Source organism: Muntiacus reevesi, chromosome 2, assembly GCF_963930625.1.
Source record: "Muntiacus reevesi chromosome 2, mMunRee1.1, whole genome shotgun sequence".
Classification (NCBI taxonomy): Eukaryota; Metazoa; Chordata; class Mammalia; order Artiodactyla; family Cervidae; genus Muntiacus; species Muntiacus reevesi.
The window spans coordinates 133,014,156-133,041,723 of NC_089250.1; the positions used below are offsets into that span (position 1 = coordinate 133,014,156).

At 36.0% G+C, this 27,568-nt stretch overlaps 1 protein-coding gene across 1 annotated transcript; it reads left to right on the forward strand.

Annotated features, from left to right (window-relative positions):
• The first annotated feature begins 5,723 nt into the window (after positions 1–5,723).
• Positions 5,724–27,281, forward strand: LOC136157267 (lipase member J-like). Its single transcript, XM_065919219.1, has 9 exons — positions 5,724–5,747; positions 6,497–6,617; positions 10,853–11,051; positions 11,544–11,653; positions 13,175–13,311; positions 13,681–13,827; positions 16,663–16,734; positions 25,880–25,951; positions 27,048–27,281. Exons 1-9 carry the CDS (start codon positions 5,739–5,741, stop codon positions 27,279–27,281), a joined length of 1,101 nt encoding a protein of 366 aa, XP_065775291.1. The 5' UTR covers positions 5,724–5,738.
• Positions 27,282–27,568: the final 287 nt, after the last annotated feature.

The following is a 27,568-nucleotide window of genomic DNA, read 5'->3' on the forward strand; positions in this document are numbered from 1 at the left end:
TCACCACACAAATTTTGATACTGTTGTATTTTCATTTTCAGTTAGTTAAAATATTTTTTATACTTCTATTTATTTCTTTTCGGCTATGCTGGGTCTTCGTTGCTATGCAGGCTTTTCTCTAGTTGTGGCGAGTGTGTGTGGAGGGGTACTCTGAGTTGCAGTGCATAAGCTTCTCATTGCAGTGATTTATCTTGTTGCAGACAGAGTGGGCTTCAGTAGTTGCAGCACATGGGTTCAGTAGTTGCAATTCCTGGACTCTAGAGCACAGGCTCAATAATTGTGGCACAAGGGCTTGGTTGCTATGTGGCATGTGGGATCTTCTCAGACCAGGGATCAAACCTGTGTCTCCTGCATTGGCAGGAGGATTCTTTATCATTGAGCCACCAGGGAAGCCTCTCAAATATTTTTAAAAGTCCCTCTTCTTTAACTTCTGGGTTACTTAGAAATGTATTATTTAATTTCCAAGTATTTGGGTACTTTTTGGACAACTTTTACTATTGATTGCTATTTTAATTTTGTTATAGCCCTAGAAGTTTGTATGAATTTTATTCCTTTAAATTTAAATCTTTCCTACTGGCCACAATCTTGATGAATGTTTTTTTGTATGTTTGAGAAGAATGTGTATTATGCTATGGTTGTATAGACTGTTTTATAAATGTCAATTAAATCCAGTGATTGCTAGGTATTGCCCAGGTCATCTATATTTTTACTGATCTTCTGTCTACCAGTCTATCAAATACTGAAAAGGAGGGGTTGAATTTTCCAAATATAATGGTAAATTTGTCTATTTCTCCTTTTAGTCTATTAATGCTTGCTTACATATATTTAAGAGTCTGTTTTTTGGTGCAGAGGCTTCCCACATGGCTAAGTGGTAAAGAATCTGCCTGCAATGCAGGAGACATGAAAGACACAGGTTTGATCCCGGGGTCAGAGATATCCCCTGGAGTAGGAAATGGCAACCCGGTCTAGTATTCTTGCCTGGAAAGTCCCATGGACAGAGGAGCCTGGCACGCTACAGTCCACAGGGCCACAGAGTCAGAGGGGACTAAGCGGACACTGAGCTGTTTGGTGCGTACACTTCCAGGATTGTTATGTCTTCTTTGAGAACTGATTCCATATTGTTATGAAATCTTGCTTTTTATCTATATTTCTTATTCTGAGCCTACTGTAATTGAAATCAACACAGTTAGTCCAGCTTTCTCTTGGTATATCTTGCTTTACACTTTTACTCTTCAACCTATCTGTCTATTGATAATAATAATCTGTATTTAATGCAGATTTCTTATAGGCCTCCCTTATGGCTCAGCTGGTAAAGAATGCACCTGCAATTCAGGAGACTCGGCTTTGATCCCTGGGTTGAGAAGATCCCCTGGATAAGGGAAAGGCTAGCCACTCCAGTATTCTGGCCTGGAGAATTCCATGGACTGTATGGTCCATGGGGTCACAAAGAGTCTGACAGGACTGAGTGACTTTCACTTTCACTTTTCTTATAGACATCACAGAGTGGAGTCTTGCTTTTCTAATCCACTCTGACAATTTCTGTGTTTAACCAGTATATATAGACCATTTACAAATAATTCTTCGATTCCTGAGTCGGAAAGATCCCCTGGAGAACAGATAGGCTACCCACTCCAGTGTTCTTGGGCTTCCCTTGTGGCTCAGCTGGTAAAGAATCGAACTGCAGTGTGGGAGACCTGGGTTCAATCCCTGGGTTGGGAAGATCCCCTGGAGAAGGGAAAGGCTACCCACTCCCGTATTCTGGCCTGGAGAATTCTGTGGACACGTCCATGGGGTCGCAAAGAGTCGGACACGACTTAGCAGCTGTCACTTACACTTTCACAAATGATTATTATATTGTTGATTAAAATCTACCAGGATACTACTGTGTTTATTTGTTCTTCATTTATTTTTTTTAAAATCTTTTTACTTCTTAAGGTCTAACTGAGCATTTATTATTAACCCGTTTTACCTTCTTTATTGACTTACTCTTTGTACTTCTTAAAAGTTTTTTTATTTTCTTGAGTTTACAACATATATTTTAAAATAATCTAAGCCAAACTTCAGTGTTTTTCTTTCTATAATATGTGTTAGGAAAAGAAATGAGCACTTTTTTATGTTTTCCATAGGGAGAAATCTTCAAAACCCAACAATAATGATATGACAGTCGCTTCTATATTTGAACTGCTTTACACCATTCATAGACTGCGTGATTACTACTCATTACTGTTATTACAGTGACTGCCAGTCAGAAGAACAGAAATCTATTTTAACACTTTAAGGGAGTTAGAATTATGTCTTAATAATTATGATTTAAAAAAAAACTGCACTAGTGGGAAACTACCACTAACAACCTCTGTGGATATTTTTGTGAATGTATTTAGAGTAGCATATGGGAAAGTGACTTGAAAAGCTACTTAGCATTTATTAGTATCAACAGTGTTCTTTCAAAATGTTTTGTAGTTTCTGTTGCCAATTTATATAATGCCAGGTTTGATTTTGCACTGAAATTAAATGTTCTCATTTTTAAATTTTTTCACTTTATCTATGATTATATTTAGCAACCTTTGCCAAAAGGAGCACAATATGTGGTTAACTACTTGGAAGACACATATATTAGGCACCTAAAATCAAGAAGAGCAAAAAGGTATGGCATAATGTTTTTTATTGTTGTGGGTTGTATCTAAAGTCAAACTAATGCTTTTAATGGCAAAAACTGAAGAAAATTGATCCTCAAATCAACTTTTAGAAAATTATATTTAGTTACAGATGGGTGCTGTTAATAATGCAGCTCTTTGGTTTAATTTTGTTTAAGTGCTTTTGCTAACTGTGTGATAATCTTTAAAAATCATTATGTAAGATATTTATTACTCTTGCACAAAGCTCAATTTTCTGTCACACTTCCATCTTTAAAATCATCTTTTAAAAGTTTGCCCCTACACTAAGCAAAGCACCAGTTCATGACATAGTATTTCCCCAACCAGTCAACAGAGATGAAAAATTATGGTTAATGACTAAAGTTGAGGTAATAGTAATTACTAGATTAGATACTAGGTTTTACAGGTAAAGTGATATTTTAGTAACAACATCTAGCTCTATGGTATCTGTATAAATTTAATAAATAGTGGTCCACTGTATTCAAATGATCATTTTAAAACATCAGCATTTAAAAAATCATTGATATATTTTAAAACTCCTTCATACTAAGCCTTTAAAAATTGGTATGTCTTTTACTCCTAAAAAATTTCAATTTGAGAACTAAATTTTTTATCAGACACTTAATGTGTTTAGATTCCATAAAATTTATACTTAAAAGAGTAGTTTCAAGTACCCAAATTGCTCTGAATATATTTTAAAATCTCAGTAACTGAATTGACTATTGATAAGTAATTTTTCTTATATATTTTCATCTACTTTGATAAAATTATTTCCAATATTTTTAGATGGATTGATTTAACTTTTAAGCAGAATACCAGTATAAAAATTGCATAGGTCCAAAGTATATTTGAAAACTTATGTTAACTTAGTAACATCAATATCAAATTCAACTTGAGATGAAAAGCAACTCAGAATTTATCAGTATCAACAAAAGAGTCTTTGAATTTTTTGTTGTTGTTTCCATTTTACATAACACTGTTTACATAACACCTTGTATAGCACTGTTGTGACCACAAGTGTTATAACTTTTTTTCTTATGCACTTAAATTAGCAGATTTCTCTCTCTTTGGTAAAAAGTTTGGTAATACTGTTCTAAAATGTGCTTTCTGTCTTCAGTGAAAAGCACAGATATTATACCAAACATAATGCAAACCTTTTGGACCAAAGGTGAGATGTTCAGTCTCCATAAATCAAAGTTTTCAATTAAAAGAAACTTTAAGTAATAAATACAGTTTCAATTACATATCCACCTAGTTTGTACCAAGTTATTAAATATTGCATTGGAGATTAGCTTAACATATATACGCTGCAACTAAGTCATTTCAGTCGTGTCTGACTCTGTGCGACCCCATAGACGTCAGCCTACCAGACTCCCCCATCCCTGGGATTCACCATTGTTCTACTGGAGTGGGTTGCCATTTCCTTCTCCAATGCATAACATATATATAAGATATAGCAATTGTTTGCATGCAAATTATTTTCCTGAATTTCTAGTGTTTTGTTTGTTCTCTTAAGGTGGTCTAATATGTATTAAATGTTAGTTATATGACTAGGATTATATTACAGTTCAGTTGCTCAGTCTTGTCCAACTCTTTGTGGCCCCATGGACTGCAGCACACCAGGCTTTCCTGTCCGTAACCAACTTCCAGATCTTCCTCAAACTCATGTCCATCCCATCAGTGATGCCATCCAACCATCTCATCCTCTGTCTTCCTCTTCTCCTCCTGCCTTCAATCTTTCCCAGCATCAGGGTCTTTTCCAGTGAATCAGTTCTTCACATCAGGTGGCCAAAGTACTGGAGCTTCAGCTATAGCATCAGTCCTTCCAATTAATAATTAGGACTGATTTCCTTTAGGATTGACTGGTTTGATCTCTTTGGAATCCAAGGGACTCTCAAGAGTCTTCTCCAACAGTACAGTTCAAAAGCTTTCTTTATGGTCCAACTCTCACATCCATACTTGACTACTGGAAAAAACCATAGCTTTAACTAAATGAACCGTTGTTGATAAAGTAATGTCTCTGCTTTTTAATATGCTATCTAGGCTGGTAATAGCTTTTCTTCCAAGGAGAAACTATCTTTTAATTTCATGGCTGCAGTCACCATCTGCAAATCTCCAAATAACTTTGGAGCCCAAGAAAATAAAGTATTATATTAAAAAAGCATCATGTCACATTTATCAAATTTAAGTTTTATAACAAACCTAGAAGTAGGCATTATTTACACTTTTTAAGTAGGAAAACATGCTCAGAGAGGGTAAGTAACTTGCTTTAAGTCACACAGTTTACAAGTTGTGTAGTTGGGAGTTTTATAAATGCCTCATAATATCCTTTCAGGTACAGTGTCTGGCTCATTTGACAAGGCTCATGAAATTGGTTAATCAAGGTCTGGGGAGAAAATCTGGATGGTGACCTCTGTGATTCCCTGGTTTCTCAGTTTTCATGAAATGATTTATGTGTCTGGCTTTCCAGAATTTGGTTACTCAAAGTCATATTTCGGTAAACAAAATAAAATCCAAACCCTGAGAGGCTGAATGTAAGCTATGCAAGCTTTCTAATCTTCACATTAGTCCCCTTTCCCTCTCCCAAGCCCAAAAACCTTTAAATATGCTTTAAATAAATAATAGTCTGGTAAGAGTATTCTTATATCAGTAATATCAATTATACTAGTTAACCTGCAGTATATAGTAAAACTCTTAAAACTGAGCTAAGCAATACTATTAAGAAGACTTTAAAGAGGGAATTTGTGCTACAGAATAGAGTAGTTGGAAAAGCATGGATTTTGGAGTTAAGCAGGCCTGAATCTGAACCGTGATTGCCAGTTATACATTGTATATCCTTAGACAGGTTTATTTAATTTTTCAGAGCCTCTGTTTTGTCATCTGAAAATGGTAATATTCCCTACCTCACAGAATTATTTAATCAGTCAAATAGTATTAATTGCTGCAATTTTAATATTATTAAAATCTCTTTTTACATGTAGATTCCAAATGTGGTACCTTTTCAAGGTGATGTCTTTCATCCTAATTCTTGGAACTACTCATGGTGCCTTTAGAAAACAAAGATCTGTGAACCCTGAAGCAAGTATGAATATTGTAAGTTGCTTGGACATAAATGCTAAGCTGATAAAGTAACAGGGAATGTTACTCTTCAATTTTGAGGGGTCTTATTTGAATAGATCTACAGTCAGTTTATATCTCCGCATTCATGTATTTTGAATATGGGTCAACTAATATTCCTCATCTGCTTTCCTATAGCTTAAAGTTTCCCTTTCTGCTTTATTCTGTGTCTGAAATGAAAATATGCATAAACATATCATTTCTCTATTCTATATATGCATTTACATAACAAATTCCACATATGTATATATTCTTAGCTATATATATAGACAAACAAACACTTGTGGGTAAACATATTTTAAAACGGTATATTGGTATGTTGGTAAAACTATGATTAGTAGTCAGAAAAAAAAAATAATAGGTTAGTTCTTGAGATATATCCTTGAATGCAGGGGTTTTAATTTTTTGTTGTTGTTGTTTTATTTTTTTATGAACCCCTGGTATATAAGACTGATGCTTAGTAGATGTTCTATAAATATTTATTACTGAATTAATCAGTGAATTAGTGAAAATAAAAAATGCATAAGCTTAAGATTGAGAATACAAAGAATCATTATTACATTAATGTGTGTTTGTGTGTGTTAGTCAGTCATGTCCTACTCTTTGTGATCCCAAGGATTATAGCCCTCCAGGCTCCTCTGTCCATGGGATTAGGTTAGATTTAATTAGGTTACGTTAATTCACTAACAGTCTTATTCTAAAAGGTTTGCTTTTTCCTTATCTAGAGTCAAATTATTTCCTACTGGGGCTACCCAGATGAAGAGTATGATATTACAACTGAAGATGGTTATATCCTTAGCCTTTATAGAATTCCCTATGGGAAGACAAACAGTGAAAACAATTCAGGTAAAGCTCAGTTCAAGATAAACTGGTGATTATCTGAAGCTCTTAACTTCATTGTTTCTCAGTGAGTTTAGGACAAGAAAAGGGTTTAAAGATTAAGTGAACAGTTAACTTCTCATGCATATCTCTATATGCCCCAGGAAGAGAATCTGACTCTCTAGCTTCCTGGTCAGAGTGGTTTTAAAGTAAGGTGGAACACACATTGCTCCTCCCAGGTTTTCTTTGTAGATCACCATACTCATACATGTTGATTACCTAGAATTTTCTTTGTTTAATGAGGGGTTAGAAATGCTCTGAAACACAGTAGCTTTATTCTGTAGGTTTGATGTATGGCTGGTAAAAATTTCTTTCTTTGTGCCTGTGAATCTCTCCTCTAGTAATAGCAAAGAGATAAGTTTGAAAAGTTTGGTAGCAGTCTCATGGCTCTTTACTCCAGTACTATGTACACTACTGTCAACAGAATGAGATGCTGAAAAATGCACTAGAATTTGTCACTAGGGTCATATTAATAATTCTAGATGTGTCACTTACTAGCACAATATGTAACCAACTACTTTTCTTATTTATCTGTTGCAAAAAATAAAATAAAATAAAATAAAAACCAGAATTTGTCTTTCCTCCTTAGATTTTGTCCCTGAAAAAATTGTTTCTTATATTTTAGTACACCTGTCAAGTTCTCATTTTGAACATTATGGTACATTTCAGAGAAAATTCATTAATTTTGAACAGGCTCTACCAATATAATTTTTGAATCTTATAGAGGTCACATCTACTAGGCAGAGAATTTTGACATAATTATTGTAATCATTCCTCAGGGTTTGACTCAATTTTTCTAACAAAAAGACTTAAAGATAATTTTAAAATATAGTAAGTAGCTTAGAGTTCTCTAGAAGCAGCCCTGAGACAAGAATATAGGTGCATGTAATTTATTGATTGGAATACTTTCATGAGAAGATAATGTGGACAAGAGGGGAAGGCAGGGGAAGGCGCTAAAGAAGGATGAGACTCAGCTAATACAATGTTGTCTCAGAGGAGTTTATGGATCCCTGAATTGCACTGCAGACAGGGTCCCACCTTGAAGTTAGGGAGCTAGCTTTTTTGCATTCTTTTATCAGTTAGTCACTGCCTGAAGGGCATCTGTAGAAAGAAATAAAGTCTGGCTGAGGAAATTCCCCTTAGCCTGGGGGCAGTTCCACAGAGAAAGGGGCAATAGTGAACCCTTCAAAAGCACCAGTCACAATAGCTGGAAGAATGATTCAGCTGCTTAGCAGGGAAATCTTGCACTGCTCGGATCCACTTGTTTGTCACAATAAGTTTATTTCATCTGGTATTACATTTTTTTACATTTATTTTTATTAGTTGAAGGCTAATTACTTTACAATATTGTAGTGTATTTCATCTGCTATTACATTTGATCCTAATGCCATATCTGGTGTTTTTACATTCCTCCCTCCACTACCCACTGTAAATTCCTCTTCCTCTTGGCTGTCTTTCCTTATTTGATAAACCAGGCCTTTATCCCAGGGGCTACTATGTCCCTAATATGTCATAGTTGCCATACTTGCACATTTACAGTTAAAACAAGGCATGGGAGTAACAAAAGATGCCTATGTGTATCATCTGAATACCAAATATCTTTTTCCCAATAAAGATTTATATATCAGCAGTCCTACCTCTCTATTTTGATCAAGGCCAGTTATTCTGGATCTAGGGTTTGTCTGCACTGTCAGAGAGCATGTACAAACCATTCATCACTTTTCTGTATCATCACAGGAAATGTAATATTTTAGCCATTGAAGTGCTATAATATACAAGGTTCTTTCAATGCTCCAACTACAATGCCTGGCAATCTGTAATGATGATAATGATATGGATTATGTGAAGGGCAATTTGGGGCTTAAAACAAAGTTGCCAGTGAGCAGACATTATGTTATTCAAAGGTGTTGCCTCTCGAAAACCTTGGAAGTATAAATTACAGCTCTGGGAACACTGGTGATTAAAGCAATGGTTCTAGTGATAAAATCTGTATTAAATATATCTGTGAAAATGTGAGTATAAAATTATTTTATGAAATGAGAAAGGTGGGGTAATCATATAAAATATATCTTATGTAACATGCTGTTTAAAGAAGAGGTGGCAAGAATATACAGAAGAACTGTATAAAGAAGATCTTCATGACCCAGATAATCACCATGGTGTGATCACTCACCTGGAGCCAGACATCCTGGAATGCAAACTCAAGTGGACCTTAGGAAGCATCTCTATGAACAAAGCTAGTGGAGGTGATGGAATTCCAGTTGAGCTATTTCAAATCCTAAAAGATAATGCTGTGAAAGTGCTGCACTTAATATGCCAGCAAATTTGGAAAACTCAGCAGTGGCCACAGGACCGGAAAAGGTCAATTTTCACTCCAATCCCAAAGAAAGGCAATGCCAAAGAATGCTCAAACTACTGCACAATTGCACTCTTCTCACACACTAGCAAAGTAATGCTCAAAATTCTCCAAGCCAAGCTTCAGCAATACATCAACTGGGAACTTCCAGATGTTCAAACTGGTCTTAGAAAAGGCAGAGGAGCCAGAGATCAAATTGCCAACATCTGCTGGATCACTGAAAATGCAAGAGAGTTATAGAAAAACATCTCCTTCTGCTTTATCAGCTATGCCAAAAACTTTAACTGTGTGGATAACAATAAACTGTGGAAAATTCTTCAAGAGATGGGAATACCAGACCACCTGACTTGCCTCTTGAGAAATCTGTATGCAGGTCTGGAAGCAATAGTTAGAACTAGACATGGAACAATAAACTGGTTCCAAATAGGAAAGGAGTACATCAAGACTGTATATTGTCACCCTGCTTATTTAACTTACATGCAGAGTACATCATGAGAAACCCTGGACTGGATGAAACACAAGCTGGAATCAAGATTGACAGGAGAAATATCAGTAACCTCAAATATGCAGATGATACTACCCTTATGTCAGAAAGTGAAGAACTAAAGAGCCTCTTGATGAAAGTAAAAGAGGAGAGTGAAAAAGTTGGCTTAAAGCTCAACATTCAGAAAATTAAGATCATGGCATCTGGTCCCATCACTTCATGGCTAATAGATGGGGAAACAATGGAAACAGTGGCTGACTTTATTTTTCTGGGCTCCAAAATCACTGCAGATGGTGATTGCAGCCATGAAATTAAAAGACGCTTACTCCTTGGAAGGAAAGTTATGACCAACCTAGATAGCATATTAAAAAGCAGAGAAGTTACTTTGCCAACAAATGTCTGTCTAGTCAAAGCTATGGTTTTTCCAGTAGTCACGCATGGATGTGAGAGTTGGATGATGAAGAAAGCTGAGCATCAAAGAATTGTTGCTTTTGAACTGTGGTGTTGGAGAAGAGACTCTTGAGAGTCCCTTGGACTGCAAGGAGATCCAACCAATCCCTCCTAAAGATCAGTCCTGTGTTCATTGGTAAGACTGATGTTGAAGCTGAAACTCCAATACTTTGGCCACCTGATGCGAATAGCTGACTCATTTGAAAAGACCCTGACGCTGGGAAAGATTGAGGGCAGGAGGAGAAGGGAATGACAGAGGATGAGATGTTTGGATGGCATCACCGACTCAATGGACTTGAGTTTGAGTAGTCTCCAGGAGTTGGTGATGCACAGGGAGGCCTGGTGTGCTGTAGTCCATGGGGTCGCAAAGAATCGGACACGACTGAGCGACTGAACTTAATTGAACATGCTATTTAAATGAGTCCAGGTTACTAAGAGATATTTGAATATTCTATATCCTAAAAAATTTGTATGTTTAAGTATGTGTGGGCTAAGTAGCTTCAGTCATGTCTGACTCTTTGCAACCCTATGGACTGTAGCCTGGCTCTTCTGTCCATGGGGATTCTCCAGGCAAGAATACTGGAGTGGGTTGCCTTGCCCTCCTCAAGGAGACCTCCTGGACCCAGGAATCAAACATGCATCTCTTATTTCTCCTGCATTCTCAGGCCGGTTCTTTACCACAAGTGGCACCTGGAAAGCCCATGTTTAAGTATGTGACATGACCTAATTGCCCACTTGGTCATATGAAAGAAATTCATTAGTGAACAACTCTGACATATGGGATTAAAACGTGAAAAACCTACCCAATTTATGCAATTTAAAAAATCTTTATCCTATAAGATTAAATTTGAGGTGAGATACTCATGTAGATACTACAATATTTTAAAAGTAATTTTCTACATTTTTTTCCAGTTCAGAGACTTGTTGTATACTTGCAACATGGTTTGCTCACATCTGCCAGCAGCTGGATTTCCAATCTTCCTAATAACAGCCTAGGCTTCCTTCTGGCAGATGCTGGTTATGATGTGTGGATGGGGAACAGCAGAGGGACTACCTGGTCTAGAAAACACTTGTACCTAAAAACAAATTCCAAAGAATTCTGGGCTTTCAGGTACAGAAAAAACTGAGTAATATTTTGTTGTATAAGTGTATTGGACTGTTTCCTTCTTTTTGAATGAAATGAAATGAAACATAAGTCTTTTTTTCTCAACTCAGGGCTCTCAATTTATTAAAATTTATATAAATTTTACCTGGAAAGTTAAAGAATACTTGTTTGATTTTGAGCTTATATCTCATTTTTAAGCAGTAAGCTTTACTGACTACCCTACTGTATTTTTTCACTCTGTCACCTGTATATGTAGTCTGCTTCACTGTTCTTAGAATATACAATGACCTTCTTTATAAAACTCTTGTGGCTATTTTATTTCCTTAACTTTGTGTTCTCACGAAGTCTCTAGTCAATAGATAATTATATTATCTAACTTGTTGATAGTACCCAAGGAGAGTTGAAAAATGCTTTAAATATATTTACCTAATCATTATCTTCAAATGTTAACATAACATTAGTAGAATATACATTTTTATTTTCTTTTTTCTTTTGTAGCTTTGATGAGATGGCTAAATATGACCTTCCAGCCTCCATTAATTTCATTGTGAAGCAAACCCAACAAGAGCAAATATTTTATGTAGGGCATTCACAAGGCACTACCATTGGTATGGCAAGAAAGATCATTGCTTCTATTACTTTATTACACTTTCAAAGTTTGTAGATATATTCTTAAGGATATAGGTCAGCTTCTAGACCTGTAAGTGAACCAAAGCAGAACTGTGAGACATATATCACAGAGCAGTGCCCTGGAAGGTTATATCCTGTTTTAATTCTATGTAGTATTCTCTAGTCACAAAGAATTGACTGCAAAAACAAGGTTTTGTTTGTTTGTAATGTATAAAAGTTGGATATCCATCTAAATATCGCAATTAAGTCATAGCTGTCATTTATTCCACAAATAGAAATTGTATAATTATTTTTCTTTTAAAAATCAAGCATAGGAATTTATGAGTAAGAAGTTTTAAAAGGGTGCTTGGGTTTTTACATTTAGGACATATTAAACTTAAGAAATGAACAGAGATGAAGAAATCCTTCCTATATTTAAAGATGACTAGAAAAGAACTTTCATCCCTTTATAATACTTAACTCTTCTACCTAATGTGTATCAATCTTACTTTCAGAAAAATATTCCCTAAGACTTAATGTAATTCTCTTTCTTGGTACCATAAAACTTAATCTTTCTACTTTGGAAGCAGAAGTCTACTTTATAATAGAACCCAGTATTAAATGAGTTTTTTCTAGACTGTAGAGTATCATCTAGACTGTATTAGTCATCATCATTATCATCTAGACTATAAGAGTATTATCTAGACTGAAGAGTATAAGTATTTCTTATAGGAATCATCCATTTTCTACCAGAAAAAATATGTCGAATAACAATCTCTTTCCATTTCTCATAGACCTTTTCTCTGATATTTATTAACCATGTGTGAATTTTAGTCCAAATTTTCATCAACTGTTCAGTATGGAACCAAGAATCCTAGGAAATAACCAAATAAAAAAAATGAGTGATGTGCCAGAGCTTATCAACTTGCAGTTTGATATGATATATAATTCTTTGCTTCTTTGACTTCTCAGAACCCAGGGAAAAAAGAACCAATAAAAATAGAGGGGGTATGCAATTAGATAGCTTGATAAGTTATCAAAAAAGGAAAAAATTCTATTTGTCATATTAATTACTCTGAATTATCAATAAAATATAGTGTTTAGTAGCCTCTGTTCAAGAAGGCTAAGACATTTTTAATTAAAAGTAAATATTAAAACAATTTTATATTTATTGAATTTCTCACCTAAAGTAGATTTATCTATCTGAAAAATTCACTTTCATCATTTTCACCATTGCCAGTTATACTAATGTGTAATAGTAAATATTTCTGATTTTCAACTATGGTGTTATAAAAGTGATTTATTGCTGAATTAAACTCATTTATGATCTACACATTTGTTTTAGATCCTAATAATCAGCATTCTGTTGTGATCAATATGCATGTCTCAGTATGTATAGTCAATAAATGTTTGATAGATAAGAAATGAATTAGTAAATTAATTATTGAACTTACCATTGTCATTTCTTACATGATAGTAATTGACTAAGGATAGTTCATTTATATCTTATTTTCTTTCAGCCTTCATAACATTTTCCACAATACCAAAGATAGCTGAAAGAATCAAAGTATTTTTTGCCTTAGCCCCAGTTTTTTCCATTAAATACTCAAAAAGCCCTTTAATTAAAATGGCATACAACTGGAAGTCACTGATCAAGGTATGTTATTTCTTCCCTTTTTGTAGTTGACAACCCAAAATGATAATGATTCTCTGCTTTCAAAATAAAAGGTCTTGGCTATGTTTGCAGAGCCACATGTATGATTTGAATTTTTTGGCTTCGTTTACACTGGATTCTTGCTTTTGTTTCTACACAGGTATAAGACTTTACTTATGATAGTTTTGGATGACTCATTGTGTAAGAATTTCACTAATCAAATCATCTCTTTATATTGCTCTCAAATTTCATCCTTAATTTAAATGTTTTAAACTAATGTATTTGGTTGTAAATGTAGTGAACTCACCAAATCAACTTTTGATTAAATTGTTTTAGTCTTCCAAACATGAATAGAGTAAATTTATTTTGCAGTTTTTTTCTGGCAGCAAAGAGTTCTTACCTAATACCTCCTTTAAAAGATTTGTTGGTTCAACGCTGTGTCCACTGAAGATTATTGATAAGATTTGCCGTGATATCTTGTTTATGGTAACTGGATATGACCTAAAGAACTTAAATACGGTGAGAACAGGTTGTATTTAAAATATATTTTGCCAGTTTTTAGAAAGCAGCTTTTAATAGTGCTTATTCTATGCTTTGTGTATCATTTTCTGTTTTATCCATCTATTCTTGTAGTTAGATTCTTAGCCTTTCTAATTTTGTGGCTGTACCAACATTAAGAAACTGATTTGTATTAGCATGCTGGGATTTTTTTACTTCCATATTTGTCTTGATCTCTGTAAAGAACAGAGACTAGCTACAGCTATAGTTATCTTTATTAGTCTTTGCAGTTACATGTTAGTTGTCTGGGGTTTCATGTATTTAGGTTGTCTTCCATTCACTGTCTTCCATAACTCCTCCTCTTATATCCTGATTCCTAACACTTTTCCACTTCCTTGATTTTTCCATAATTAGGGTACCTGGCAATTAACTTATATGCTTTTGGCATTCATCAAAATTCCTGGAGTGGGAAACTCTTTTGGTATTCAAGCTACTATTAGAAGGCAATCTGTATTGATTGTATATAAATTCTCTTAAAGATGCAAGGTTTTATCAGCACATTAAATTAAAAAACCCAGATTTGGAAAAAGCAGTTGTTTGTGGCATTTGGACTAGTTTATTGATTCTTGCACCTGGGCCTTTTAAGAAAGTTCTTAATGAGAACCAGTGTATCTGTTCATAGGAAAATAGGTGTTCTCTTAATTTCTAAGCACATTTTCTTACCACAAGGATATATGTTGATATTTTTTTTAACCTCAAGAAGGTCTTATTGCAAGTCTCAGACAATTACAGATATTTGAAAGAAACACTAATATTCTTCATAATAGAAGAAAAGAACTCCATTCTTTCCCTTTTCCCCAAAGATATGAAAAGCATAACTTTCTGTCATAGAAGATTACCTTTTTAAAAAGGCCTCTCATATTCTTCTATCTAGTGTTATATATCTACCATAGAATGTCTAGAGACATCATAAATATAATCTTTATTTCTACTTACATTTTTTAGTTATTCTATGTCTTGGGTTGTGTTTTTGGCTGTTGTCGTCTTTATTATAATTATGGTGTCTTTGAGAACTCTTTTGTAGGTGGACTATTAGGAAAGCTTATATTCTAACTTCTTAGCCTTTAAATTTGTGAGTCTCCTTTCTGGGACAAAACTTGACAGTGTCATCGATTGCAATTAATTGTGTACTAAGTTATCTAGGATTGGGAAAGTTTGAAGTGAAAAAATTCACACACAGTGTATATGGGAACAGTAAGAGTGATAGTTCAGTTTGATTCAGTCCTTTTTTTTTATTCAGTCCTCTTGATCCTATCAAGACCGATAGGAAAATTAGAATCTGACTTGAAATTTCTTTCCTGTAGGCAATATGAAAAACCAGAAGAGAATCTTGCAGTTTGCAGGTAGGCAGTATCTAGAATCAGGCCAATGTCACTCAGCCAACTGAAAGGAAGTTATCATGCAAGGAAGATCAGGTAGCAAAAACTCTCATCAGTGTAATCTGGACATGTCATCAAACAACCCAGAATTTTGACTTTGTCCAGTTCTTGTAATTCAGCTTATTGATTATATCTTTCATGGATTGTGCCTTTGGTACTTTATCTGAAAAGTCATTGCCACACTCAAGATTGTCTAGATTTTTGCCTGTGTTATCATTTAGAAATTTTATAGTTTAGCATTTCCCATTTAGATCTATGATCTGTTTTGAGTCTGTTTTTGTGAAGGTCTGTATCTAAATTCTTTTTTTTTCCCCATGTGATATCCATTTGTTGCAACACCATTTATTGAAAAGATTATCATTTTCCTATTACATTGCCTTTGATTTTTTGTCAGAGATCAGTTAACTATGTTTCTAAACGTCTGTTTCTGGGCTCTGTATTCTGCTCTATTTATCTATCTCTCTACTCTTTCACCAATGCTACACTGTCTTGACTACTGTAGCTTTATATTAATAACGTCTTGAGGTTATGTCTTGTAGTCCTCCCTTTAATAATTGTGTTGGCTATTTGGGATCTTTTGTCTCTCTATATAAACTTTGGAAGCAGTTTGTCAGTATCTTAAAAATAATTTATTGAGATTTTGGTAGGGATTACATTGACCTTATATATCTTATTCACTGATTGAGGTTCCCAGGGAGTATGTAGGCAATGCAAAACTAAGTTACAGATTGCCATGAGCACAGCTGTATTCCTGATTAAGCTTTACTTTGAGTTGAACTTTGGGACCTCAGTTTATTATGGAAAGAATTTCTTTTTAAACCTTCCCACTGTCCTCAAAAAGTCCTGGGCTGATTTTTGCTCTCCTTAACTAGTTATCTTTTTGCCTTTTCATACTGTTCATGGGGTTTTCATGGCAAGAATACCAAAGTGGCTTGCAGTTCCCTTCTCTAGGACAGGAAAGCCTGGCGTGCTGCAGTCCAGGGGGACATGACTGAGCGACTAAACTGAACTGATTTCTTAAAGTGAAACTTTAAATTTTCTAGGATTGGCAGATAAACTTGTGACTTTAGTACATTGCTTTTCTTTTGAAATTCTCTGTCTTTTCTCTTCCATTTGTCCTGGTAATTTCTTTCTATCTTTTCAGTTCTTTAGTGCTTTCAAAAGATATGTGTTACATTACTTTTGATTGTTTTCAGTATGGGTGATGGACCTCAGAACTTAGAAATCCAATAATATCTTCTACATTAATGCGAAATTTACATTCAATAAGTACATTTATGTATTTAATTTAAATGTAATTTTGTTTTATTAGCATTATTTATTATAAATTAAATTTCCTTGAAATATTTTAGTTTAATAATTATCAAAGATTGTCTCTTCTGGTTGGAAGAATAAAAATAATGTTTTAAACCCTCAGAGTCGTGTGGATGTGTACATGTCACAAAACCCAGCAGGAACATCTGTTCAAAATATGCTCCACTGGTGTCAGGTACACTAAAATATATTTTTAAGTGCATTTTGGTAAAATTTTTTTTAAACTACTTGCAGTTTATCTCACCATTCTAGGGATCTGGCCATTGCCATAGAATGATGAATTTAAGGGATATATTGAAATTATTAAAAATATGTATGATTCTTAAAAGTTTATAATATATGTTAATAATATAATCTATTAGATTCTCAGTTTAGGCAATAAGAGGAGTACAGTTATTTTCTATTTTACAAATGAGAAAATGTTCATTCAGAACAGTAGGCAAGGGATCAACTAGGCTATGCTCATGATTTAATATGCCCCATATATTTAAAACTTTTTCTTAAAAAACAAAACAAACAAACAAAAAAACTAAGACAAGAACTCAGGTCTCTCAATACCTACTCTTTCTCACTAGATTATACTTTCTCCTTGGTTAAATTGTGAACTCCATGAAGACTATGATCAAGTTTTGTTCAGTTATCTATTGTAAAACTAAGTTTGTGGCATATAGTAGATACTCAAGAATATTTGTTGAGTGAATATTGATAAAGAAACATTCAATATGAATGCCATCTTAATATTGAGAGCCAAGATAACATAAGAATATATATGCTTGAGATCAAAATATAATATATTGCATTCTTTCTCTAAATCTTACTGGCAGTAGGACATTAAATAAGATCAATAAATCTTTATGAATTCAGTTTCTTTCATTTTAAAAATAGAATTAATAATCATGCTCTGACCTAACAAAAATAACTATGAGAATTAAATAGGATAATGATTATGAGAGTGTCTTTAAATTTAATGAACACTAGATACATTTAAAATTTTACTAGTATTGATAAGACACTAATGAAAGAAATTGAAGATGACATGAACAGATGGAGAGATATTCCATGTTCCTGGGTAGGAAGAATCAATATTGTGAAAATGACTATACTACCAAGTACAATCTACAGATTGAATGTGATCCCTATCAAATTACCTACATTCTAATATGAGATATACAGACAGTAAACAACAAGCATAATAAATAAGTAAATTGTTAAAATAGTAGATGATGATAGAAGCTATGAAAAATAGGAGGAGAGGACCAGAGAGAAAAGATTAGGTATGCCAGGATTCAGTTGTCTACCTGAATAGGGAGGTTGGATTGAGCCTCAGTGAGATGGTAACATTTGAAAAGATTTAAAGGAAGTGAGAAGGTTAGCAGTGTGAACATGTGGAGAAAGAATATCCAGGTGGAAAAGCCCTTAGTCAGGAGCATTTCTGATAGGCACAGCTAAAAGGCTAGTGTGGCTAACGTGAGTGATTCCAGAAGAGAATAGTAGAAAACAGGGGCAAAAAAGTAAGAGGGAGTCAGAAAAGAACATTTGTGCCATGGTAAGGACTTTGACATTCTGTATCAAGTGGGTTAGCCACTGCAGGTTTTTGAGAAGGGAAGTGACTTACTATGATTTACACTGAAATGCAGAAAGGCAAAATGGTTGTCTAAGAAGGCCTTATGAATAGCTGAGAAAAGAAGCTAAAGGCGAAGGAGAAAAGGAAAGATATACCCATCTGAATACATAGTTCCAAAGAAGAGCAAGGAAAGATAAGAAAGCCTTCCTAAGTGATCAGTGCAAAGAAATAGGGGAAACAATAGAATGGGAAAGACTAGCGGTCTCTTCAAGAAAATTAGAGATACGAAGGGAATATTTCGTGAAAAGATGGGCACAATAAAGGACAGAAATGGTATGGACCTAACAGAAGCAGAAGACATTAAGAAGTGGTGGCAAGAATACACAGAACTATACAAAAGAGATCTTAATGACCCGGATAACCACGAAGATGTAATCACTCAGCAAGAGCCAGACTCCTGGAATGTGAAGTCAAGTGGGCCTAAGGAAGCATCACTACAAACAAAGCTAGTGGAGGCAATGGAATTCCAGCTGAGCTATTTAAAATCCTAAAAGATGATGCTGTGAAAGTGTTGCACTCAATATGCCAGCAAATTTGGAAAACTCAGCAGTGGCCACAGGACTGGGAAAGGCCAGTTTTCATTCCATCACAAAGAAAGGCAATACCAAAGAATGTTCAAACTACCACACATTTGCACTCATCTCAGTTCAGTTCAGTTCAGTTACTCAGTCATCTCCAACTCTGTGACCACATGAACTGAAGCAAGTAAGGCCTCCCTGTCAATCATCAACTCCCAGAATTTACTCAAACTCATGTCCATTGAGTTGGTGATGTCACCCAACCATCTCATCCTCTGTTGTCTCCTTCTCCGCCAACCTTAAATCTTTCCCAGCATCAGGATCATTTCAAATGAGTCAGTTCTTCGCATCAGGTGGCCAAACTATTGGAGTTTCAGCTTCAGCATCAGTCTTACCAATGAATATTCAGGATTGATTTTCCTTTAGGATGGACTGGTTGGATCTCCTTGCAGTTTAAGGGACTCTCAAGAGTCTTCTCCAAAACCACAGTTCAAAAGCATCAATTCTTTGGTGTTCAGCTTTCTTTATAGTCCAATTCTCACATCCATACGTGACTACTGGAAAAACCACAACTTTGACTAGATGGACCTTTGCTGACAAAGTAATGTCTCTGCTTTTTAATATGCCATCTAGTTTGGTCATAGCTTTTCTTCCAAGGAGCAAGTGACTTAATTCCAGGGCTGCAGTCACCATCTGCAATGATTTTGGACCACCCCCAAAATAAAGTCTCTCACTGTTTCCATTGTTTCCCCGTCTATTTGCCATGAAGTGATGGGACTGGATGACAAGATCTTAGTTTTCTTAGTGTTGAGCTTTAAGTCAACTTCTTCACTCTCCTCTTTCACTTTCATCAAGATGCTCTGTAATTCCTCCTCAGTTTCTGGAATGAGGGTGGTGTCACCTGCACATTGGAGATTACTGATATTTCTCCCAGAAGTCTTGATTCCAGCTTAGGCTTCATCCAGCCCAGCATTTCTCATGATGTACTCTGCATATAAGTTAAATAAGCACAGTGAAAATATACATCCTTGACATACTCCTTTCCCAATTTGGAACCAGTCTGTTCCATGTCCATTTCTAACTGTTGCTTCTGGACCTGCATACAGATTTCTCAGGAGGCAGGTCAGGTGGTCTGGTATTCTCATCTCTTTAAGAATTTTCTACAGTTTGTGGTGATCCACACAGTCAAAGGCTTTGACATAGTCAATAAAGCAGAAGTAGATGTTTTTTTTGTAACTCTCTTGCTTTTTCAATGATCCAACAAATGCTCGCCATTTGATCTCTGGTTCCTCTGCCTTTTCTAAATCTAACTTGAACATCTGGAAGTTCATGGTTCACGAACTGTTGAAGCCTGGCTTGGAGAATTTTGAGCACTACTTTGTTAGTGTGTGAGATGAGTGCAATTATGTATAGTTTGAGCATTCTTTGGCATTCCCTTTCTTTGGGATTGGAATGAAAACTGACATTTTCCAGGCCTGTGGCCACTGCTGAGTTTTCCTAATTTGCTGGCATATTGAGTGCAACACTTTCACAGCATCATCTTTTAGGATTTGAAATAGCTCAACTGGAATTCCATCACCTCCATTAGCTTTGTTCATAAAGAAAACATAGTGGGTTTCCTAGGGCCCACGTGACTTGGTATGCCAAGATGTCTTATTCTAGGTAATGAACACACCATCGTGATTATCTGGGTCATGAAGATTTCTTTTGTATATTCTTCTGTATATTCTTGCCACCTCTTCTTAATATCTTCTGCTTCTGTTAGGTCCATGCAATTTCTGTTCTTTAGTGTGCCCATCTTTGCATGAAATGTTCCCTTGGTACCTCTAATTTTCTTGAAGAGTAATAGTCTTTCCCATTCTATTGTTTTCCTCTATTTCTTTGCATTGATCACTGAAGAAGACTTTCTTTCCTTGCAATTTTTTAGAACTCCACATTCAAATGGGTATATCTTCTCTTTTCTCCTTTGACTTTCACTTCTCTTCTTTTCAGAGCTATTTTTAAACCCTTTGCAGACAACCATTTTGACTTCTTGCATTTCTTTTTCTTGGAGATGATCTTGATCCCTGCCTGTACAATGTCATGAGCCTCCATCCACAGTTCTTCAGGCACTTTGTCTATCAGATCTAATCCCTTGAATCTATTTCTCACTTCCACTGTATAATCACAAGAGATTTGATTTAGGTCATACCTAAATGGTCTAGTGGTTTTTCCTACTTTCTTCAATTTAAGTCTGAATTTGGCAATAAAGAGTTCATGATCTGAGCCACAGTCATCTCTCAGTCTTGTTTTTTCTGACTGTATAGAGCTTCTCCATCTTTGGCTGCAAAGAATATAATCAATCTGATTTTGGTATTGACCATCTTGTGACATCGATGTGTAGAGTCTTCTCTTGTGTTTTTGGAAGAGGGTGTTTGCTATGACCAGCACATTTTCTTGGCACAACTCTATTAGTCTTTGCCCTACATCATTCTGTACTTCAAGGCCAAATTTCCCTGTTATTCCAGGTATTTTTTGACTTTCTTCTTTTGTATTGCAGTCCCCTATAATGACATCTTTTTTGGATGTTAGTTCTAGAAAGTCTTGTAGGTCTTCATAGAACTGTTCAACTTCAGCTTTTTCAGCATTACTGGTCAGGGCATAGACTTGGATTACTGTGATATTGAAGGGTTTGCCTTGGAAATGAACAGAGATAATTTTTGAGATTGCACCCAAGTACTGCATTTCAGACTCTTTTGTTGACTATAATGGCTACTCCATTTCTTCTAAGGGATTCTTGCCCACAGTAGTAGATACAATGGTCATCTGAGCTAAATTCACCCATTTCGGTCGATTTTAGTTCACTGATTCCTAAAATGTCAATGTTCACTCTTTCCATCTCCTGTTTGACCACTTCCAATTTGCCTTGATTCATGGACCTAACATTCCAGGTTCCTATGCAGTATTGCTTTTTACAGTATCAGACTTTACTTCCATCACCAGTCACATCCACAACTGGGTGGTGTTGTTGCTCTGGCTTTGTCGCTTTATTCTTTCTGTAGTTATTTCTCCACTGATCTGCAGTAGCATGTTGGGCACCTACCAACCTGGGGAGTCCATCTTTCAGTGTTTTATCTTTTTGCCTTTTCATACTGTTTCATGGGGTTCTCAAGGCAAGAATGCTGAAGTGGTTTGCCGTTCTCTTCTCCCATGGACCACATTTTGTCAGAACACTCCACCATGACCTGTCCATCTTGGGTGGCCCTACACAGCATGGCTCATAGTTTCATTGAATTAGACAAGACTGTGGTCCATATGATCAGATTGGTTAGTTTTCTGTGATTGTGGTTTTCAGTCTCTGCCCTCTGATGGAGAAGGATAAGAGGCTTATGAAAGCTTCCTGATAGGAGAGACTGACTGAGAGGGAAACTGGGTCTCTTTCTGATGGGCAGTGCCATGCTCAGTAAATCTGTAATCCAATTTTCTGTTGTAGGGTGGGGCTGTGTTCCTGCCCTCTTATTTACCTGGGGCCAAATGATGGTGGAGGTGATGAAGATAATGGCAACCTCCTTCAAAAGATCCTATGCAAGCCCTGCTGGACTCAGTGCCCCCAACCCTGCAGCAGGCCACCACCGACCCACACCTCCACCAGAGACTCCTGGACACTCATGTGCAAGTCTAGGTCAGTCTCTTGTGGGGTCACTGCTCCTTTTTCCTGGGTCCTGGTGCACACAAGTTTCTGTTGGTGCCCTCCCAGAGTCTGTTTCCTCAGTCCTTTGTAACTTCTGGTGGCTCTATGGTAGGGTTAATGGTGACCTCCTCCAAGAGGGCTTATGCCATACCCAGGCCTGCTGCACCCAGAGCCCTGCCCCTGCGGCAGGCCACAGCTGACCCGTATCTCCGCAGGAGAACTCAAACCCAGTTCTGTCTCAGCGCCTGTGTTGTCTCTGGGTCCTGGTGCACACAAGCTATGTTTGAGCTCTGATTGTTTCTGGTAGGTATGGGCTTTGATTCTAAACACAATTTTGCCCCTCCTACCATTTTGCTGGGGCTTCTCCTTTGTTCTTGGATGTGGGATATCTTCTCAAAGTCGCTCCAGCACTGCACAGTCGCTGCTCCAGTGCCTACTATCTTGCTGGGGCTTCTGTGTCCTTGGACTGCACCTTGCCCTTCTCTACACTTATCTCATGCACTAGCAAAGTAATGCTCAAAATTCTCCATGCCAGGCTTCAAAGTACATGAACTGAGAACTTCAGATGTTCAAGCTGGATTTAGAAAAGGCAGAGAAACCAGAGATCAAATTGCCAACATCCGTTGCATCACAGAAAAAGCTAAAGAGTTACCAAAAAAATCCACCTACATCTGTTTTGTTGGTTATGCCAAAGCCTTTGATGTGTGGATCACAACAAATTGGAAAATTCTTCAAGAGATGAGAATACCAGACCACTTACCTGCCTCCTGAGAAACCTGTATGCAGGTCAAGAAGCAACAGTTAGAGCCAGACATCTAACAATGAACTGGTTCAAAATTGGGAAAGGAGTATGTCAAGGTTTTATATTGTCACCCTGTTTATTTAACTTATAAGCAGAGTGCATCAAATGAAATGCCAGACTGGATGAAGCACAGGCTGAAATCAAGATTGCCAGGAGAAATATCAATAACCTCAGATATGCAGATGACACCACCCTTATGGCAGAAACCAAGGAGGACCTAATGAACCTCTCAATGAAAATGAAAGAGCAAATGAAAATGCTGGCTTAAAATGCAACATTCAAAAACAAAGATCATGGCATCTGATCCCATCACTTCATGACAAATAGATGGGGAAACAATGACAGATTTTATTTTCTTGGGCTCCAAATTCACTGCAGATGGTGACTGAAGCAATGAGATTAAAAGACACTTGCTCCTTGGAAGAGAAACTATGACCAACCTAGACAGCTTATTAAAAAGCAGAGATATCACTTTGCCAACAAAGGTCAATGTAGTCAAAACTATGGTTTTTCATGTAGTTATGTATGGATGTGAGAGTTTGACCATAAAGAAAGCTGAGCGTGAAAGAGTTGATGCTTTTGAAATGTGGTGTTGGTGAAGCCTTGAGAGTCCCTTGTACCAGAAGAGTATCAAACCAGTCAATCCTAAAGGAAAGCAGTCCTAAATATTCATTGAAGGGACTGATTCTGATGCTGAAGCTCCAGTACTTTGGCCTCCTGATGCAATGAACTGACTCATTTGAAAAGACCCTGATCCTGGGAAAGATTTAAGGCAGAAGGAGAAGGGCACAATAGAGGATGAGACGGTTCTTTGGCATCACCGACTCGATGGATGAGTTTGAACAAGGTCTAGGAATTCATGATGGACAGGGAAACCTGGCATGCTGCAGTCCATGGGGTTGCAAAGAGTTGGACATGACTGAACAACTGAACTGAACACTTTTAAAAGAATGTTTTTAGCTTCTATGTTGAATAGATTATAGTGAAGCAAGAGTATAAGCAATGAGAAAGAGGAGATTATTGCAGCAATGCAAAAAGAATTGATGATAGCTTGCTCTGATATGTTCCCGGTAGAGGTGGTAAAAATTGTTAGATTCTGAATATGCATGTGTATATCATAAAAATGGAGCCTATAAAATTTAATCATGGATTCTTTGAGAAGTAAAAGAAATGAATCTTGGATGATCCAAAGTTTTTGTACTAAGTAATGAAAAGATGAAATTAATTTTGAAGGAGAGGGAGAAGTTTGATGATGGAATGGCTTTTGAGGAAAGATAGGATGTTCTGTTTTAGAGATATTATTTTAGACATTTAATTCTTGATTTTGAATAAGTTGTGTATAGAAGTCTAGAGGGCTTTCTGGTGGTCCAGTGGTAAAGAATTCACCTGCATTGCAGGAACCACAGGAGATGCCATAGGCGTTTGATCCCTGTGTTGGGAAGATGCACTGGAGGAGAGCAGGGCTAACTGCTCCAGCATTCTTACCTGGAGAATCCCATTGACAGAGAAGCCTGGCAGGCTACAGCTCTTAGGGTCACAAAGAGTCAGACTGACTGAAGCAGGAGCCTGATAGGAGTCTAGAATTTAGAAAAGACTTATAAAAGAAGATAAACACTTTGAATATGAATAACATTTAAAGCCAAGAGACTGGATGAGAAGACAAGTAGACTGAGTATAAATAGAGAAGAAAAGAGGAGTAAAGATTAAGTGATGAGACATGAAAAGATTAAGAGGTCAGCAGGAGAAGCTAAATTTGCCAAGGAAGCTTAAAAGAAGCACTGAGTGAAACAATGGAAAAAAAAAAAAGAAAAAATGAAGATCAAGATATCATGTTATTCTAGAAGTTAACTGAAGAAAAGATCTCAAGGATAAGGGGATAAATAGCTAATCAAATTCTACTCATAGATAAGATGAAAAAATGTCTAAGAATTGACCAAAATCTTACAAATGTTAATGTCATAAATAAACTTCGCCAATTTTGGAACTGTAGGGAAAGAAGTATTCTTGGGGAAAATCAGATTAGCAATCAGAGAAGAGTTTTAATATATAGGTTGATGATGGTATAACAGGTGATAGAGTTTTAAGAGTTGGGGAGTGTTGGGAGGAGATAAAATATGGGATATATAGAAACATAGACATTTTATCATTCTGGAGAAGATGAGTCACATGAGAAACTTAACCTTCTTGAAATGAAAACATTATCAGGAGGAAAACAGTCAAAATCAGATTAGACCTAATAGGTTCAAAGCTGGTGGTAAGGCTGCAAGTGTTAAGGGGTAAAGAAAGGGGTGACTTCTGGGACATGCTCTTGATCTTTGTTGTTTGAAGCAATAATTTTTAGGGCAGTGTCATCTTAGTCCTAACACGCTTAGTCCTAGACCTCTGTAGACACAGCTGAGAATTTCTGGGGAGGCCTAATATTACCCAAAACACACATGCCCCCTTTAATATGGTAAAAAGCCTTCAGGAGATGTGCATTTATATGAAGATGGTAGAATTATTGTCTGCAGATTTCCCTGCCCCCCACCTCCTAGCTCTTCCAGTTCTTACCCTGTGTATAGCAAGAGGAACAAAGAAGCCCACCTACACATATACTAATAGACTTAGTAGTACAAAGGGGCTTTTTGTGCAATGCATACCTAGCTTGTATCAGCTGCCATTGTAACAAAAAATGAGTATAGTCTTACTTTAAAATTTTTCTTTCAGCTTTTTAATTCTAGTCACTTGAAAGCTTTTGACTGGGGCAGTCCTGATCTGAACTTGGTTCATTTTAATCAGGTACATAATTATGTATAAATTAAAAATTATCTCCCTGATCAATTGAAATAATTTTTACTATTAAAGATTCATCTGTGAAACCCAAGAGTACAGTAGTACAGTGAGAAGGACCAGTAAACGAAGATCATTGTGATTTGTATCCATATGTTCATTTCCAACCAAAGTGGCTTTTCATATTCTCTATGTATTTTAACAAAAAATATCTTAGATAAATCTAGAGAAGTTGACAAGCAGTAGAATAATTCATCATCCCTCAAGAGGAAAAATACTGTATTTATAATGTGCATAGCTCTGAACTTTGGCTAAATAAGAAATAAAAAGCAAGCATACCATTGTTCTTGACCCTAAGACTGTTGTGTTTGGGAAGATAAGACAAACACATGTACTAATTAGAAAAAGTAGAAGTTACTGAGAAGCTGATAAAAACTGTCTGAGTATGATGACAAATGTCTTGAAATACTAGAACCCAAGTCTATCTACTTCAAAATTTATGCTTCTCCACCATACATTTCTGCCTTCACTAAGCTCCAATGCCTGATGTAGTTTGCTTGTGTAAATATTTGAAGTAAAATATAAAGATCTAACTCATTAAAATCATATTGAACTTGACTGCCAATGTTTATCATTTACTAATAAACTCATTTGAAAAGACCCTGATGCTGGGAAAGATTGAAGGAGGGAGGAGAAGAAAATGGCAAAGGATGAGATGTTTGGATGGCACCACATCCAAATGGACACAAGTTTCAGTAAACTCCGGGAGTTGGTGATGGACAGGGATGCCTGGCATGCTGCAGTCCATGGGGTTGCAAAGAGTCGTATACAACTTAACAACTGAACCGAACTGAACTGACATTGACAGTTATATAAGCCAAAGAAAATTTTGATACTCTGAATCACAAAAAACTCTAGTTTTAATTTTAATTTAATTAATAAGTAAAAATTACAATATTCTTTCATACTCATTGCTTCCTTAATAACAATTATTTTAGATTAAGCTTATTTTTAAATTGTACTTTATAATTTAAAGAACTAGTAAATAACACTTTATATGTATTATTCTCTGTGAAAACTCTTACCTTTACTTATTTGCATTTAGACAACTTCTCCATTGTACAATGTGACAAACATGAATGTGCCAACTGCAACTTGGAGTGGTGAAAATGACTTGTTGGCTGATCCTGAAGATGTTAAAATTTTACTTTCTGAAATCACAAATCATATTTACCATAAAACTATTTCTTACTATAATCATTTAGACTTTTTGTTTGGATTAGATGTATATCATCAAGTTTACAGTGAAATCATTGATATTATCCAAGACAACCCATAAAGAACCATGGTATCCTATGTTGAAGGATTTATATAATTTCTATTAAAATCCAATTATTTTGTTCTTACTATGTATACTTTTCCAGTTATTTATTTGAAGTCTGGAATTTTTTCTTCTTTTTTTGCATCGCCCCTTGGCTCTCCATTCATAAAGTAGTGGCATCTATTACACTAGGGGTAATGGCAGATTATAACTCAGCCCAAAGCAGTCTGTTGAGTTTCTAAGTAGAATGTAAATAACTAAAAATAGAAACAGTAGTCTTAAATATTTTCAATTATAGGAGAAGG